Source organism: Miniopterus natalensis, chromosome 3 (assembly GCF_054644295.1).
Source record: "Miniopterus natalensis isolate mMinNat1 chromosome 3, mMinNat1.hap1, whole genome shotgun sequence".
Classification (NCBI taxonomy): domain Eukaryota; kingdom Metazoa; phylum Chordata; class Mammalia; order Chiroptera; family Miniopteridae; genus Miniopterus; species Miniopterus natalensis.
In genome coordinates, this window is record NC_142083.1 from 29,261,183 (window position 1) to 29,279,733 (window position 18,551).

The 18,551-nt window shown below is 39.3% G+C and overlaps 1 protein-coding gene across 2 annotated transcripts in view; it reads right to left on the minus strand.

Annotated features, from left to right (window-relative positions):
• Positions 1-18,551, minus strand: part of PDE4D (phosphodiesterase 4D) — an 896,187-nt gene that overhangs the window by 584,141 nt on the left and 293,495 nt on the right. Inside the window, exon 1 of one of the 2 annotated variants that reach the window (XM_087815370.1) lies at positions 2,653-3,000. The exons of the other annotated variant lie outside the window; for it this stretch is intronic. Within the exon in view, the coding sequence (XP_087671496.1) occupies positions 2,653-2,918 (266 nt within the window). The 5' untranslated portion in view covers positions 2,919-3,000. Of the gene's footprint in view, positions 1-2,652; positions 3,001-18,551 lie in introns of those variants that run through there. 2 annotated transcript variants of the gene reach the window in all.

The following is an 18,551-nucleotide window of genomic DNA, read 5'->3' on the forward strand; positions in this document are numbered from 1 at the left end:
CAATAGATAACCATTTACGGTGTCAATGCACTGGGATTTGGAGAGCAATCTGCCTGCCTTAACTAACACAGGTGCCTTCCAATATGATCTCCTTTTTTCAACTAGAGTGTAACTCATTTGAAACCAAAAAACTGCTCTTGTTCAACTTTGTGATCCATAGGTACAAATGAAACATTTAAAACTCAGTAGGTATTAAATGTATGCACATCAAATGAAAGGGAAATCAGGTGCAAGAACCAACATTCTGAGGCAGAAACACGCCAGGTGGGTATTTAAATGCTGAAATGACTGGCCACCTAATTTAGAAGGAGCAGATTTGAGCGTGGTGGGAGTAGCAGCCAACATTCAGAACAATTTGGAATAGTGTTTTTAAATTATCTATAGTGTTATAAAAGCACAGATGAGATAATATGTGTCAAAAGATACCAAGATATCTGTGGATATTATAAAAATCTTGGAACTCATTGAACCGATGTGAAAAATGGGAGGTACTCTTTCCGACTCCCTTGCTGAATGCTTTTAGTCCATGAGGACTGTTGTTTTCCTTTGAGTTACTGAGAATTGATATCCTGATTTTTATTTTTCATTTCCATTGCTCTTTTGATGTCTCCCTGATCTGGCCGAGAACTGACATACCAAAATGAAATATCGGCAGAAAGTGTGCTCTTGGAGTCTCTCCAAACAGCACCAGAAAAGGAAGTGCCAGAAATTTCAGAAGAAAGCCTGTTTTCATGAGATTTCCTGCCTTCATTACATCTCAACATGCCCAAATAGTTCAGATAACCTTCAGATGAACTCTAGGTTGCTTCACTCAGATTGAAATCAAGCAGCTGAGTTGACGCTTATCCATTCAACAATGGGTACAATTTAGGAACACTAATTTTTTTAAAAAAGGAAAATAAAAGCAATCTCAACGGAAAAGGATACCAAAACCTGGGCCTGACTCTTGAACTCTAGCCAGTTTCCCTGCTCTGGCACCTGACCCCTGGTTTCAAGCCATCCCTCTTCCTCAAAGCATCTCTGTGTTTATCCGTGCTTTTCATTCACTGCTTTTTGCTGACAAAAATTTTCAACAATATCTTCCTCAGAGAAAAGTCACCATTTTCCCATAATTTCTTTTTTTAAAAGAATATATACTGATTTCAGAGAAAGGAAGGGAGAGGGAGAGAGATAGAAACATCAGTGATGAGTCATTGATCAGCTGCCTCCTGCACACCCCCTGCTGGGGATCGAGCCCGCAACCGGGGCATGTGCCCTGACCGGGAATCGAACCATGATCTCCTGGATCCTAGGTCCATGCTCAACCACTGAGCCATGCCCGGCTGGGTCCATAATTCCTTTAGGCCTGAAAAATTCAATGTTCATTTTACCCCTCCTATGAGCATTATATCTAACTAAACTTAGAAATGCCATCTAGTTAAAATCGTGGAGAAAATAAGAATACTTTCCCAATCAGAGATCTAACTATTTAAAATTAAAATTCTGAGGTCAGATATTTCTTTGGTCAGGACATGCCTTTTATTTCCTTTGTCATCCATTTTCATCTGTGACATTAATACATTCCTGGATATGGCCATGTTGTTGGTGCAGATTTTGATTCTCCCTACTGGCTACTTCTTTCTTAGAAGTCTTATTTCTGTTTTGTTTTCTTTCCACTCCTGGCATACTCTGGTTTTCCATAGAAAAAACCTACATAAAAATCATTCATTCATTTTCTCAACTAGCATGCTCATTATTTCTTTCTGTTATACCTGTTTTTATCATAATTAATATTCATTTTACCACTACCTAAACTTAACCGTGTGCATCACAGAGCCCTCTCTCTCTGATCATAGCCTAGAATTGCTTTTTCTGGGACAGAAACCCCATAATAAGCTCACACAATGGTTTAGCTTAATATTTGTTTTGACAAGAGCATGAAAATGCCAGGAATCATCTAGAATAATTTATGGGAGCACACACTTAAAACAAATTTACCCATTACAAAAAAGATGGAAATATTCAGAAGGAAAATTAAAATATTGACACAATATTCAAAGAACCCAAATTCAAACAATACAACATGACCAAGTGGCAGCCTGCAACTTTCTGCACAGAATCCCTAAACCCTTGCTTTCCTTTGGAAGGCATATTTGAGATTACAGACATCTTAAAGTCAGTAGTGAGGAGGGGTTTTACAGGAACACACCATTACACGCATGCACACACTATACACATCTCTGTTCAACCGGGGATCATGCAGAAAGGAGAGCAAATTATAATTTTCCTCCTTTCCTTTTTGGTCCTTTCTTTCCTAGGCTGTTGGAGAGCCTGCCAAGGGGCATTAGCTTAGGAAATCAAAGAAACGCCACCCCATCAGGATGGGAGTAAAACCGCATTCTTAATGACATCTGGAAGGCAATTTTCTTGTAGGAACTTGCCATAGGAATTGAACTTTGAGAACCACCCACCTCAACGGCTCCTATTACTAATCTCAAGGCTTCCCGCCCGACTTGGACATCTGCGGGATTTATCGCTAAGGCGCGTTGCTTAAGATAAATCACAGGTGAGAGGAGATCATGGCACTCCCTCCCCACCCCTAACGTGGAGGGCGGGAGAAGCAAAGCCATGGGGGGAATGGCCACCATGCCCGACCATCCGTGCCAATCTTACCACGTATGTGCCACCGTGAAACGCCGCTGCTTGGGGATGTTGCTGCTGAGAAGCATCCTGCGCAGGAGCCGGGGGGAGTTTCTGGGAGAAATCACCGGGGAGAGCCTGGGAGAAACGGATTTCCTCGCCGGCTTGGACTTCTCGTGCTGCAACAGGTTCTCCCGCAAGGATTTCACCAGGTCCTCGTTCAGCCAGGGGTTGGGGCAGTGCGGATTATCCACTTCGGGCACGGTTAAGGTGTCCGGGCTCGTCGCCTGCTGAGCCATTTTTCCCGGTCAACTTTGTACAGTTGGCAAGGATCCAGGGCAACGTGGTTCCCTGGCCGCCTTCCAGCGCTCGCTCGGCTCCGAGTCCGGGGAGACGGCCAGGGGAGCGGGTGGGCTCCGCGGCCTCGGGCTCCGGCTGGGGCTCGGGCTGTCTCCCGGGGCGACGGGCCGGGCGGAGGGGGGCGCGCTGCTCCGCCGAGGCCGGGCCAACGTCACGCTCCCGGCGCTCCCGCCCGGGCGGCGCGGGGCCGAGCGCGGCGGAGGAACACGGAGGGGGCGGCGCGCGGAGAGCGGCCGGCGGGCGAACTAGTGCGCGCAGCGGCCCGCGCCGCGCCGCTTATGTACCGGGGCGGGGGAGGGCTCGGCCGGGCCGCCGCCCGCCGGCGTCTCCCCGGATCCAGGGGAAGAAGAACTGGAGATTGACCTTCCTCCCTTCAGGCCGAGCTCCTGAGAGCAAACTGCCGGCCCTTCGGTTCTCACGAGCGGAGGGGAAACGGGCGCTGGCGAGACAGGGGAACCGTCCCCCTGCCGCGCAGCTCAGCCTCGGGCACCCTGGGCATCTCCCGGGAATAAAATGGGCTCCCTGTGCCCCCTTCCTGCCCAGGCAGAAACCGAACTGAAGCTTTTAAATACCGCACGAGGAAAACATTACAGGTTGCTGCTGTTGTACAAACTTGCTAATCGTGGCCCTGCCAAAGCCGGAGACTCCACTAGTTACGTCCACAAAGGGTATTGGGTGTCTCTGCATTTCAACGAATGACCCTCCAGAGAGACATTGTTTTCATAAGAGGAGTTAAAAATGATTTTAAAGTTTCAGTTCTTTCTTAAGGTATGTGCAATTTTATGAATTCAACTACTAGCTGCTTTTTTTTTTTTTAATCCTCACCTGAGGATCTTTTTTCCATTGCTTTTCGGGGGGGGGGGGGGGGGGGGGGGAGGGAGAGAGATTTTTGGGAGAGCGACACATGGATTGGTTGCACCCAGAGGGGCCAGGGACCAAGCCTGCCAGGGAGGCACGTGCCCTTGGCCAGAATGGAACCAAGACCCTTCAGTCTGCAGGCTGACGCTCTACCCACTGAGCAAACCTGCTAGGGTTCTTAGCGGCCTTTCACTCTAAGATTTTCATTGGTGATCAAATAGCTTAAAGGAACTAATTCAGAGGCGGTTTAAAATAAAAGTGAAGAAATTATTTTTTTGCCTGTTTACTTTGCTACTGGAAAAAGTTTTTTTAAGTGTCACAATAATTCAAGTAATTGAGTGATAAAGCCTGTTAAATCATATATTATAAATTATATTATACACCAGAAGTGCAAACAGTTTAGAACTAGACTGGAAGGAAACTCAAACCTTTGACTAGAGATGACCCAGCAAGACTAGTGATGCTACAGACAGTTCAGGATTGAAATCAAATCACATTTTTCAGGGTCTATGAATATTTTTATTTTCAAAAGCACAGTAACTTAAGAAGGAGTTATAAAATGCATCCAGATAAAATGGAGACTGGAATAGTTTGATCCAGTTATTGGGAGGGAATGTCTGTGATTACTATTAGGTCCATCCTAAAAGATTCTCCTAGCTCCCTCCCTAGTTGTTCCACCTTAAGTTTTAATTACTTGTGTTTAAAATGTTATGGAAAAGGATACTCTGAGGTTCTGAAGCACAGTCACCACTTGATGGATCTATAATAATTTAATGAGACATGTCTGCCATGACTTGATCAGAAAATGTGCTATGCAAATATTCAAATTTTTAAAAATCAGGCTGTAATTATTCTTATTCAGGAAGAATTTTCATCAGTACAAAAGCTTTCATCATTAAGGGGCACGGTCCCCTAGTTTAAAGAATATGTATATTCTTTAAAACAAGTAGCCAATTTCTTTAAAGTGGGCAGAGGGCCTGACAACTGCATCAGGAGATGTGCGAACCAGGAGTGTAATGCTTTCCCTCAGGGAGCTTGTAATGTAGTGGCTTAATGGGAAGGGCTGGACAATGCTCAGGAGAAGACACCAGAACACCTGAAAAGTGCTATTATCAGGTGCAGAAAAATATAATGAAAATGCTATGCATTAGGGATGAAAGAACGGTGGAGTGGAGTAACGTCTGAAGAATGGGAGGGTCAAAGATTAATGGAAAGGAGGGTAAGAAAGAAATGCAGGCCAGAATGTGCAAATAAAGAAGTCAGCAAGTTTTGTTTGTTTTTTGGGAAAAAAAAAAAAAAAAAGGCCCAGGAGTCAGTAGATACGAAACTTGTTCAGGTTTATGGAAATAAAAATCCAGATAACAGGATAAACTGAGGGAAACAAACAGTAGGCAGTATACTGACATGACATTAAAAATTAGAAAACTTTCATACTTTCTAAAAACATAGTTCCATTGAAGACACATTTGTGGGCATTTCTTTTGTGCTATGCACTATATTGAGTGCTCTAGGATATTTAAAGAATAGCTTGATGCTGTCCCTGTCCTCTGGGAGTTTATAATCTAGTAAGATAGATAAAATATAAAACAATCGACACGACAAATTATAGCCAAAGTACCCAGAGGAGAGCCTGGAAGCTGGAGATGTTTAAATGTCTGGCTTTAAGGAGAGAAAAGCGATTTTCCGTGACAAAACAAAAGACTTTATCTGATTAAGAATGACATGGGCCATATACTGGGAAATGCATTGCATTCAGGGGATTCCAGGTGCCAGTTCTTGCTTTCAGTGACCTTCTCTGAGGAGGAGTAAACTATTTACAAGCTTGTGTTCTCATAAATAGCATGTCATGTGGATGCTCAAAGAGACTGGACACTTTGTTGACAATCATAACTAAGCTAAAACAGAAGATATAACAATATTCCATTAAAAATTCATTGAGGGTTGTGGTTAAACATAGAACAAAACTGAACAAAGGAATTCTGCAACTCTCCCATTGCTTCCGTACATGTCAAAGCTTTCTACTCTAGAGCCAAATTGGCTGCCCCTTTACGGGGTCCCGTATCCTATCATGATTTGTTTAATTTCCTTATGTCTATAATTATCTGCCTGAATCCCCCACCAAATGATATATAGCAAGAATGCAACTTTTCGAAAATAAAATTAATTTTGTTTTGAGAATTCTTTGCCACCTCCTTGACAAAACTTGAAACACCCCACTGTGTTTCAAAATCAGGCCTGAAAATCACTGCTTTAGAGGCATGAATTGTAAAGTTCTGAACGTAACCAAAGGTGGGTGAGGTTTGGATAAACTGGCAATTTTCTCTAATAATGCAGAGGGTCAGAGGAACTCTTCCAACAAAAACACTATGTACACATCTTGCCCCTTTTATTTTTTTAAACAAAATCTCTTTAAAATTACCTGCCAGAAACTTTTCTGAAAAACACAATACTATAAGTGACAGCCAAATAAGGCCTGAGGTCTTATCAAGTGGAAATGTGAAAGTGGGGGGAATGTTTTGATAACGTCACCCATACCTAGGACAGCAGATAACATCTTTTAACCTCATAAATGTTTTCCTACCCAGCTTTTTATGGATTTTCAAAGTTTGCTTTTTTAGATGATTCAGAATCATTGACAATATTTATTTAATTATTCATAGGCAGCAAAACAAATAAGAAATAATATTTGCATAGGTCGTGGTACAAGGATGGAAAAGTGTGCCCTCGTCTCGGTGAGAATAAGCGAGGCTGGGTTTCCCTCAGTTGAAAGGGAGCAGTGGTGCAGCTAATTCAGAAGAACAGTAAATTAACATGACTTATGCTTGACTATGGAGTGCATGTACACTTCTTCCAACTCCGTTTTAATGAGGCAAATAGTGTGTGAAAATGAGACTGCATTTTAAATTGCCCTTAGGACGTGGTCCATGGAAATGATGTGATAGTGTCAGAAATAATGTTGTCTAATAGTTAAGAGGGTGTGTTTGGAACCCAAAAGCTTGTTGTGAACTGCAGCTATAGTACTTACTAGCTGTGCTACTTTACTTGTCTGTGGCTTGGGTCCTCACCCCTTAAATAGAATGATGATAATAATAATAATAGCTCTTGTGTAAGAATGCTGCAAAGATTATATGTGTTAATACGCACGCTGTAAAGTGTTTAAAGAGTGCCCAATACAGAGTAAACACCCAATTAAGTGAAATCTGCCACTAGCTGATAAAAGGAACTTACAAATATTTACACTTAGTAGATATCAGCTATGTGCCAGGCATTTCCATTTTATTTCGTTTAATTCTTGTAATAACTCTTAAGGTATTATTTCATTACCACTGTTTTACCGGTGAGGGCTTAAGAGGGTTAAATAACTTGCCCAAAGACATATGGTTCAACAATGCAGAAGTGAGATTTGATTCTATGAAGTGTTGAGGCCTTTAATTTCAACCCTCTACCACCCCACTCTAAAAGGATAGCTGATCTAATATTTAAAATTGATGATAGATATTTCTGTGAAAAATAGTACAAATCTGACTGTGCTGAGCTCTTGCTCTAGTTAACATTAAATTCTGTCCTTGGCTCCACCTGGGCCATACACTGTGACAACCCGTGAAAGCTGCCAAGTCATGAAATTCTTACGAAGGCATGGTATTCAAGTAAGGGCAGCTTGAGGTGGAATTCCTGAGTGGCTCTTTTATTTACATGCCTGTACTCCTTTGCTATGAAGGAGTTTTAATTAAATTTCATGGTAGTTTTCACTTTGCAAAATAATATATCCTCACATTATTTTATTTGAAATCTTTGTTGTGATTATTTTTCATTTAGAATTTATATCATTATAAATTCTGATGATAAAATTATATCATACCTATATGTAAAAGCACATTTGGACATTGTAGAGCAGGGCTTTTCAAATCATCATCATTATTGAACATTTATTAGGTAAGAGGCTGGTTGGCAGAGATTAAAAACAATAAGTGTATCTATTTGAAAAGATGCACATAACCCTCCAATAAATAAAATAAGTGATATATATAAAATTAACAATAGAAATAATAGGTGCCTCAAGGGTTTAGAGGAGTAACCAATAACATATATATATGTATATATACATACATATATATACACACATATACATACACGTATATGTACGTATATCAATGTAAAATAATCCAAAGAAGAAGCAGGACTTGTATTAGGCCTTGAAATAAGGTACATGTGGGGGGAAACCCAGCCTTGGGGAGGTAAGAGATTTTGACATTTTTTTAGACTCATTCCTATGGAAAAATCATTAAAATTTACTTGTGATGTAGGTAAATATTATTTAGAGAGATTTAAATAAGATTAATTAGTGGCAGCCCAGCCAGGCACGGCTCAGAGGTTGAGCATCCACCTCGGATCCAGGGGATGGAGGTTCAATTCCCGATCAGGCACACAGCGGGGGTGCGGGCTCGATTCCCACTAGGGGGCGTGCAGGAGGCAGCTGATCAATGACTCTTCATTGATGCTTCTCTCTCTCTCTCCATCTCCCTCTCTCTGAAATCAAAAAAGATATATTAAAAAAAATTAATTAGCAGCAATATGTACTATAATTTGGAGGAGGAGGATGCTGAAGGCTGTTTATTTTTACAGTGCCATTTCAATATAAATTTGTGCAGAAATGGAAAGAAAGGGGCTTATCATACAAAAACTAGAAGGATTTTTTTCATTGACTATATATGAGCATTCAAGTCAACAGGGAAGTCAAAAATAGATTGGACATTTTTAACATAATCAATTATTCTTTTAATCTAATTAAGTATAGTTCACCTACTTAATCATCAAAAGGCTGCTAATGTAAAAGACTTATCTAAAGTTTATTGAACAAAAGAAATACATCTATCTTGATTTATATTAGATGTACATTTTAAGCATACAATGTGTACTCCTAAGCTCAATTTGTTTTAATAAAAAGATTGAATAGGTTTTTTTCAAGATTACATCTATTTAAATGGCGCTTTTTCGAGATTAAATGTAAATGTTAGGGATATCTCTTTTGAAATAGTAAGTCAATATTCATTTAAAAGAAAGGTCAACATACTATACAACCTATAACAGAAATATTAAAACAGGAAAAAACTGGAATATAACTTATATCAGAATCTTTTTTTTCGTTCTGATACATCCACTTGAAAAAACTTCCAATACTAGCACAGAACTCCTCTTGATTACTTTGTTAAAATGATCCACTAGAATGCCTTCTCTAAATATTAGCCAAACTTTAATAGAGACAATGGGCTTTGATGGCCACTAATGTTTTAACATATAATATCCTATATTTCTAGGTTTTCTTTTAATGAGAAGAATAGACAGGCATTCAACTTGGTGACAAAATAACCCCTCTATGCCACTCTTTCTGTAGTAGGTCATCCTCTAGCATACTGAGTGACTAGGAAGGTCTAAGTGCAAAACAAATGCTCTAGCGGAGGTACTTTGCATCATTATTTAATTGGTCATTGCAATACTCTAATGAGATGTGATTTTAAAGTGGAGAAAACTGAGGCACAAACGTTACATAAATCCCTTAAGGTCATATATACCCAGCAGGTGATAGAACTGAGATTTTAAGCCAGACAGTGCAAGTCCAGAGCCTACGCATGTAACCACTGCACATAATGCCTTTGTAATTAAAAAATAAGTCAAGTAAACCAATAGAGGTACTCAGCAAAATGAATTCACATAACTTGATATGTGCAAATCTAATCTCACTACAAAATATCTGTTACAACAGTTTTTGTTTCTTTTCTTTTTTTTCAAACTATAAGAGAAAGTTTATGTAGAAAGTCACAGAGGTAGAAGAAGTGAGCAGTGGAAAAAGTGAGCCAGCTGAGTTGTGTGGGCTCAGGGAACAAGTTACAGAGGCAAGAGAAGGGCCGTTGGAGTTTAAGAGAAAGAGAAAGGCAAGGAAAATGCACCTGGGGAAAGGGGGTGTGCTCCACAGAGAGAGCTGCCAACAGTTTGTGAAGTGAAAATATTCCCCATCAATGCCCATAAGCAATGGTACTTTTGAGGCTCTGACAGATACCTCCCTATAACAAAAAGATCTCCAAACTCCCCCCAATTTTTCATTGTATGACAATATACATTGAATGGACCATAACTTTGTCTTTCCCTGTTTTTGTCCACATAATAGACATGTTAACGAACCACATCCAACATGTATGCCCAGCTCAGAGGAATGTAACACAATAGTGAACTACTCAAAACTCAACATTAAGTAACACATTCCTTCATCCCTCTCTTTCAGGCTCTGTGTTCATCCCCCACAGGCCCCAGGAAAGGATTTTTCGAGTCTTTCTCAAATTAGCATAACAGAACTGGAAAGCCTCCCTCTGATCCTGACACACAACATCTGTTTCAGTCATTCTGGGGTTTGGATATGGTTTTATGAGACAAAATAGGACATTTCACTGTGAGTGTCCATAATTCAGAGGGTTATAATTGTAGCTGGCAATTTATTTTCTAAAGTTTAATATATTTAGACATTGACGACTCATAAGCATTGTACTTTTAGGGATAACACTTTTCATACCTAAGTGTAAGGAACCTTCTGAGACCTAGTCATTTTATGTGGGATGCTTTACAAAAGGCATTACAGAAGCTGGAGTTTTACTCCCAATTCTATAACTAACTAGCTAAGTCACCTTGAACGAGTTCATTCAACTTCTCTGGGACTCAGTTTTATAGTAGAGAGTCCTACAACTTTGCTAGAATTTTGTAACTTTAAAAAAGAAAAGCATATGCTGTTTTTGCAAGTTTAAGTTGCTATTTAAGAAAAATGATTTTCAAATGCATCCTGAGGCAATACGGTCTCTTCCAGTTACATATAGTGATCATATGTTCCACAGATTTGCTTTAGAAAGAGAAATAGAAAAGATATATTCAATGTTTAAGGAATTGAAAATGAAAAATTAAGGATGCTGCACTAAGCAGGTGACTTACTAATGCTTTTATGGCCCTAAAAGTTATGAAAATCCTTTCCTAACTAGGTTAAAAAAAAAAAAAAATTGTTCTGACATCTGAGTCACAGCTTGGAGACAGAGTGGGAGAGCAATGTCTTAGTTAATTTAATATTTGGAATCAAACCATTGTTTTCCTTCTAAAATAGTGAAACTACCAAGATAGCTATATTCACTCTTACATAAGAAGTCAGATTTTCTAAACCTTCAGAGCTTAACTTACCTTTTAGGCAATAACAGAGACCTCTGTACTCACATTTCACAAAGAGTGCCCACCAAAGGGTACCCAGTTTCAATGAGTGTTGCATGAAGAAAAAAAATGCATTTTGTGATGGAAAAACAAACCGTGGGCTGGTTCAAATACAATTAAATGGGTTTCCTTGCCTCAGGGTCCCTCAGTCTTTTGATTTGCTAATGTGATTTAGGAAAGCAGGTTTGCTTGGCCCTGAATACACCTCTGTCTTCTAGCATGTCCAGAGGTGGGTGTCTCTAGGAACCCTTACCTGGGCTTACTACAAACATCTTGAGGATAGCTGATAGATATTATGAACTTTCTTGGGATTCTGGTATGTTGGGTTTTATTTCCTCTCCCAAACTGTAGTCAAACAGAAATACTTCCTGTTTAACCACGAATACTCCAGGTACTGCCCTGGTACCAGGCTCTTTTAGACTCAACATTATTGTCAAGCTCCTGCTCTGAGGCTAATTCCACTCTCCTCTTCAGTTGGTGCATCTCCCCCGGTAAAAGCCATAACCTTAGCAGAGGCTATGAGAGAGCTGGGGCCATGAGCCTAAATGACAACTCTGCAGATACCATGCTAGTTGGAAGGCTGTGAACAGGCTAAGGGGCCAGAGAAATATTGGTCTACATGGCACTGTTGGTGAGATGTGTGAAGGCAACCAAAGGCTAGACAAGTGCTTTTCAAGCTTTAATGTACCTATGAGTCACCTGGTGACCATGCCAAATACAGATTCTGATTTAGTAGGTCTGGGGTAGGGCTTGAGATTTTGGGTTCCCAAAGCTCCCAGGTGATATCATGAGCATCCAGGTACTAGAATAAGTAGAGATTGATGCTATTGAAGTCTAGCAAAGGAAGACAATGAACTCGTACCCACTTAATCCTATATCAAATTTATATTCAGCCATTCCTGTAGTGCTTAAATTTGTTGCAGTTTTAATAAATAGTGGATTTTTAACTGAATAACTATCACAAACTATTTTTTCAAATGAGCGTGTACACTCTAAGGGATTCAATTCTAAAAGCAAATTTTGCTGTATTAGATCCTCACTTTTAAGGTGAGGCAAAAAAATAAAGATTTAATGTAAGTTGAAACACAAACTCTTTTGCAAGTATCATGAAATTCTTTGCCTATTTTTACATCATTAATTGAAATGAAAAGGCAAACCTTACTTGAGACTGTTTCTGGGATATAATTTAATTAATCTAAAAGCACTTAATTGGGCAATACTATGTGCTGGGTTCTATAGATGTGACATGGATGCTGATCTTTGTGTATCTGGGGACACAAGGTTCATTCTGTGTAAATAGTTAGCAGGATGTTTAGTCTACTGTGTACGAAGCATTATGAAAAACAGTCCTCATCAAGATTTACTACCCTGCTATTGACCTTTCTATCTATTATCTAAAAAATTAATCGAGTGTTTGTGCTCCCATCAACTTGATGCACCTGCATATGTGGAATCATTGTCTAAATATATTAAACTTTATAAAATAAATTGCTAGCTATAATTATGAACCTATAGTTTATAGTCCCATAGTAAATCTATGGATAACTGTATAAGCAAGTATATGCTTTTCTTTTTCCTGTTTTCAATGAAGTGATGCTGAGCTGGCAGTGCTCAAATGATTGCTAAATTGTGTACACTAATCTGCAGTATTCCTAGAGACATTATTTTTCAGCCCTTATAAAATACAAATACCTATTACACTAATATAAAAACATACATTCTAGCTAGTCTAATAACCACCATTTATATTCTATAATTATATACGCATTCTATAAAGCCATCCAGTAATTACTTAATTTGTTACAAAGAAAAAACAATTATTTGACAGAGAAATCCTCTAGGTGCACTCATAGTGAACACACTTCAGTCCAAGCACCAGCTGACTCATGATCCTTGCACTTTCGATGCCTGGGATATAGTGAGTGTTCAGCAGGCACCTGCTCAAGGAAGGGAGGGAGAGAGTGAACGGTTTGTGCAGGTGGTTTAGCCTTTTGGGGTGCTTTTAGATCGCTAACAGGCTGAAAGGGCAGTGTGTCCAAATCGGTTTACTCTGATAGACCCACTAAAGGTTTGTAATGTTTTAGAAATCCTATTTCTAGGTATGCTTTCAGTTTTATGAATGGGTTATCTTTAAATTATCCAGATAATGTCAGTTCCATTCTCAATATGAAAATTGTAAAATTCACCCAGAAATCTAAGGTTTCTATAGACCACCATCCCCAAACTTGACCCTGCTCACAGGTAACCCTTTTATCAGCTGTGTTTATCTTCCTAGACCTCTGCTGTCCATTACAGTAGCCCCCAGCCACATATGGGAAATGTAACTGAGGAACTAAATATTTTTATTAACTTAAATTTAAGTAGCTTTCTGTAGCTAGTGGCTACCATACTGGACAGCAAAACTGTAGACCTCCATGTGATTTTGTGAATAATTATTTGCCTGTAGAAACATTTAACTGTTTTCTGAGGGTATTTTTTATAAACCATAGCATCATACTTGATCATTCTGATCATTCCATTATTTTTATCCGATGCATAGTATTACATAGGATGGCTATTTCTCAGTTCAGTTGGCCGGTTTTCTATTGACCGGCACCAGGTGTCCGAGATTCACTATTACAGCCAAAGCATATCCTTGCAAACTCCTTTGTGCACACATTCCAAGAATTGTTTTTATAATAGACATGCAGAAGTAGGATTGTTAAAAATATATAAGCATTTTAATTTTAATATAAACTGCCATATTGTTCTTCAAGGTGGCTGATTCAATTTACACTCCCACCAGCAGTGTTTGAGTTTCCACATTTTCCCCTCAAATGGCCTATGTTGCCATCAATCTCCCTGTTCAAGCTGTCAAAGCCCTTTCCTCCCTTCAAGAATATCTCTTATCTTTTAGCGTGGAAGAAATTAAGCATATCAATGGCTACCATTAAAATTCACAGAAGTGGGAAGATGTATTTCACTTTGCTTCCAAGTCAATGTTCAATTTTTAGCTTTTTAGCAATTTTTAGTTGAACAAGCATTCCCCAGGAGTGTCTCTAATATGACAATATCTACACATTATAGAAGGCCTTTTCGAAGGAAAAAGCATTAACTTTCTTTTTCAGAAATGTTCTGGCACTACTCAGTGAAATATGTTTTAAATTGCTTTTCCTCTAATAGAGACAGATTGTGCTGAGTGTTTAACCTTCTCGCCTAGCCCTTCTTTTACAGGTTGGTGCACAGTATTTCAATGACTGACCAGGGCCCTATTACTATTTTGTAGAATTTTTCCCTTGGGCAAAATTAATGGTCTAGATAAGGACTGACTTTGTGTGTATGTTTCAATTACTTTAATGCAGTTAAATGATTTTTATTTTTTATTGACTTTATTGGGTGACATTGGTTAATAAAATTCTATAGGTTTCAGGTATACAATTCTACAATATATCATCTGGATTCTGGTCTGACAATAGTGTCACTGAAGAGTCCTCAGATAAAGTTCTGTGTGATGGAAAGAGCACTGACCAAGAGTCTAGTCCTGATTGTTCTGTTACTTGTCCTAGGGCCTCACTCTACAGGTCTCAGCTTCCTTATCTGAAAATGATGGTGATGGAGTAAATGACTGCAGAGGTCCCCTTAATTAATAAAATTAACTGTTCCTAAGATAGATCACCCAATACTTTAAGTATTAGTTAGATTGTAGTAGTATATGAATGACGAGAAGTCATCGGGAATGGTTTTATGTAAAATCAGTACACACTCATTAATATGTGAGTCCAGGTGCATATGCTTGGCAAGAGCACGTATACTTTATGCTTTTCTACCATTCTGCAAGCTCAACACAGTGCCATCCTGCCCATTCTTCAAAGGTACAGGACGGCTGCTCGGAAAAGATTTAGAAATCACAGAGGCAGAGGTACTGGGAATTTGCAGAAGTGTTTTAGAAGCTTATAGTCAAAACAGAAGAGGGTTTCCAAAAATTAGGGCCTAGTAGCTTCCTCGCTAATCCCTAGCAAAATTGTGAATAAATTATTTAAGCAATGAATCATGAACCTCCTATGATGTAGGTAGTAACATGCCGGAGTCAAAAAGATTATTTAAAATTTACACTATTTTCTTTCCGGAGAAGGTGACTATGTTAACAGGTCAGGGAAATAAATATCTGTGTCATGTTGAATCTGGTTTTCATGAAGACCTTTGATAAGATCTTTCAGAACATATTTTTAGGTACAATGGAGCAAAACAGGCTAGATAGAGGGGTAGGTAGATTCATAAAAAGTTAGACAACTTTTCCCAAAAGATGTGGACTATGAGAGGCCATATCACCCTGAAGAGCAGTCACTGCTACCATATGCAGAGTTATAAGCATTTTAAGAAACAGACTTTAAGATATATACTTCCTGTTTATCAAATCTGAATCTAACACAAAGCTGAAGGGATGGCTAACGTGGTAGATTAGTAGTTTCTCACCCCCGACTGATCATAATAATTTTCCAGGAGAGATGTTAAAACGGAAGTCAGAACCCCAACCCACAACTACTGAATCAGAACCAGCAGAACTGAGGTCCAGGAAATGTGCCCTCATAATTCTGCTGATCACTCAAGTTCAAAAACCACCTTCCTAGATAGTAGAAGCAAAACTCAGACATTAATGTTTTAAAAATACTAAATATTGTTTTAAAAAGAAAAGAAAAACATATTTGCAGGGTGGAAGAACAGATCTAATTTAAAAACATTGAAATTAATTTGGGTAAATGCAAAATAAAACTCAACAGCAATTCAGCTGTATGGTTAATACTCTTCGACTGCGAAGATCTAACGTAATCAACAGAAAACACTAATATGAAAAGCAGCATTTGCGGAAGCACAGTCCTTTGTCCCCAAGGCTGTGTTATGTGTAAATGGTGCAGAGATAATTAGGGCCGGATGAGTGGCCTCTCCAGTACTCAGAAGGGAATCCGACTCATTATATTTCAGCCAAGGATGGTGAGCTACTGAAATGCCCTTTTACTTTCTGGGTCTCATTTAAGAGGATGAGGTGAGGATGTGCTGCTGCTGGTTCTGTCCGGTAGACAGACAGGCACCTATTTTAAGAGCTACTTTTAGGCAAAATAGTGTGTAGTAGCAATTATGAGAAAGAAGTCAACACAACTAAATTCTGCATGTGCTTCCTTTTTAAAATTTTGATATGGGCTTTCCTATTATGTTTTTTTTAATGATAGCACATATTTAATAAAGGTTAGTGCCAAGTTTTTGCAGATTATATTCTAACATTCTGCCCTGTGGGATAAAGAATGTGGTTTACTTGTGATGCGACTCCTGCATTTGTTGCCAATGACAACGGTTGTTTCCTTGATTAGGTTTCACGTGTTTGGTCAGGTTATGTCATGAGAATTGTATTAAGAAGAACTATGGGTTTGTTGAGCGCCAGCTCTGTGCAGTGAAAATGGTAGGGGGTAAAGGTGGGTGTTGGCAGTGTTTCTTTTGGCAGGAGATCAGAAATGCAGAGTCCTGGGCCTCACATCAACTGGTTTCCCTCTCCCCCACCCTGGCAGCTATTTTCTAGCATCTGGAAAACTGCATATATAGGTCTGGAGAGTGCCATTGATCATCAGTTCTCTTCTCAGCTCTCTGCATTTCTGTGGCTTCAAGAAACCTTGAACTGCAATCTCCGTCTTCTCTCAGGATGTGTCACTGAGAGCAACTTAAATCAACTATAATTTTCAACAGATTCTGAACTGGGATTTGGAAAGATAAGGTGGTTATTGAATTGAATTATAATAAAATCAGGCTGTAGTCCAATTGCTTCCAGCTCTTCTCCTCCCTCTGTGGGTTAACAAGTGTTTCCAAAGCCACGGGGCATTAAGAGTCCTGAAGCAGCTAATTAGCAGAGCTGATCCACATCATATGAAACATGTGGGTTCCAGGCAGCTGGAAAACCTCAGCTTCCTCAGGCGATCAGAACAATGATGGAGCTCTTGGAATCGCATTTTGACATTCTGCTCCCTGCCTGCTGTGGCAGAAAATACCCTCCTCAATAAGCACTCTAAGTCAGAATAGTACTCTGGGCATAAAAAAAAGTCTCATTGCCCTGACTACAAAAAAGTAAATGAACATTTCCTCATGTTCAGACTATGACTCACAACTGGCCTGTTAATGGACAAAGGGAGCCTGAGGCATTCTCCCAAAACATTGTCCAACCAAATGAAATACGGATTGGTGAGATTTTGAGTTTCATAGCTTTGGATCAATCATCTTCCCAAAGGCAGATAAAACCCAGGTAAAGCAGTTTCCTGATAGCCTTTTTCAATTTTTTCTATTTCTACCTATTTAAAGATTTCATCAAGATAAAAAGAGGGCCTGTCTATTACATCTCACAGATAAATAAACAAAAGCAGTAACAAAAAGCTTACCATTTTTCCAAAACCTTGGACAAGTTGATAGGAACCTGTTTCATCTTGCATGGATCTGAGTATAATAAGCTCTGTGCTTTATTAATAAATAGTCTGCCACACTGACAAAGAAAAGCCTTATCTCTTGCCTCCAGCTTCTACTCCATCCTGCATAATGTTATAAAAAAATCTGTCTAAAACATGTCATTTCCCTACCTGAATAACCTTGGTGTATGTATTTTTTCTATTTCATCGTAGATAATATGCATATTTCTTATCCTCCTTATACCAAGAATTTTACCACCAGACTCACATCTTTGCAACTTCCTCTCAGGGTCCCAGGGAGGGCATTGCATCCTTTAATGCTGTAGCTACAGACATTTACTATGCTATACACCATGTCCTTTCAAGTCTGTCACCCCGCCCATAGATCCACTGGCTGAATTCTTTGTTCTTTTTGAAGGTGTGACGTGATGTCAGTTGCTTTGGGAATCCTTCCTTCTCCTACCAAAGAGTAGGAATCACACCCTCTCTCACTTCTATTCACCCTTCTATCACCTGTATCACTAGGATAGGGACCGGGGAGTACCTTCTTCCCACCCATATTATAATGTCCCCAGAGAGTCAAAGAAGGATGCTAAGTGACTTGATGGAGAAGAGATAGGTGGATGGAAGCCTGGTTAAAATTAGGTCATGGAACTGGACCATACCTAAAGGTTGTTTTAATTCTATAATTAATTTTATAGAATTTCTTCTTAATGAGGAGGGTTTGAAGTGATTACTAGTAAATGTATCAGTTAGCTGACATTAATATTCAGCGACATTTGAAATTACAAGTGATATTTTAATTCACTCCTTGCATATGTGTCTCTCTTTTATACGAAGATTTCATTACAAGGGCTGGGGAAGCTCCACAGGCTGAAATATAAAAGCTGGGTCTATAAGCACCTAAAATTTGGTGTGATGTTTAAAAAGTTAGAGATTCATCTTAAAAATGCATATCTAAGGCCAAAAGCTGGGAATGCTGCGAATACGCAGAGTGACATAATTAAGATGTGAAATTATCTACAAATGCTAAACAATGGCTGAATGAAGAGTATT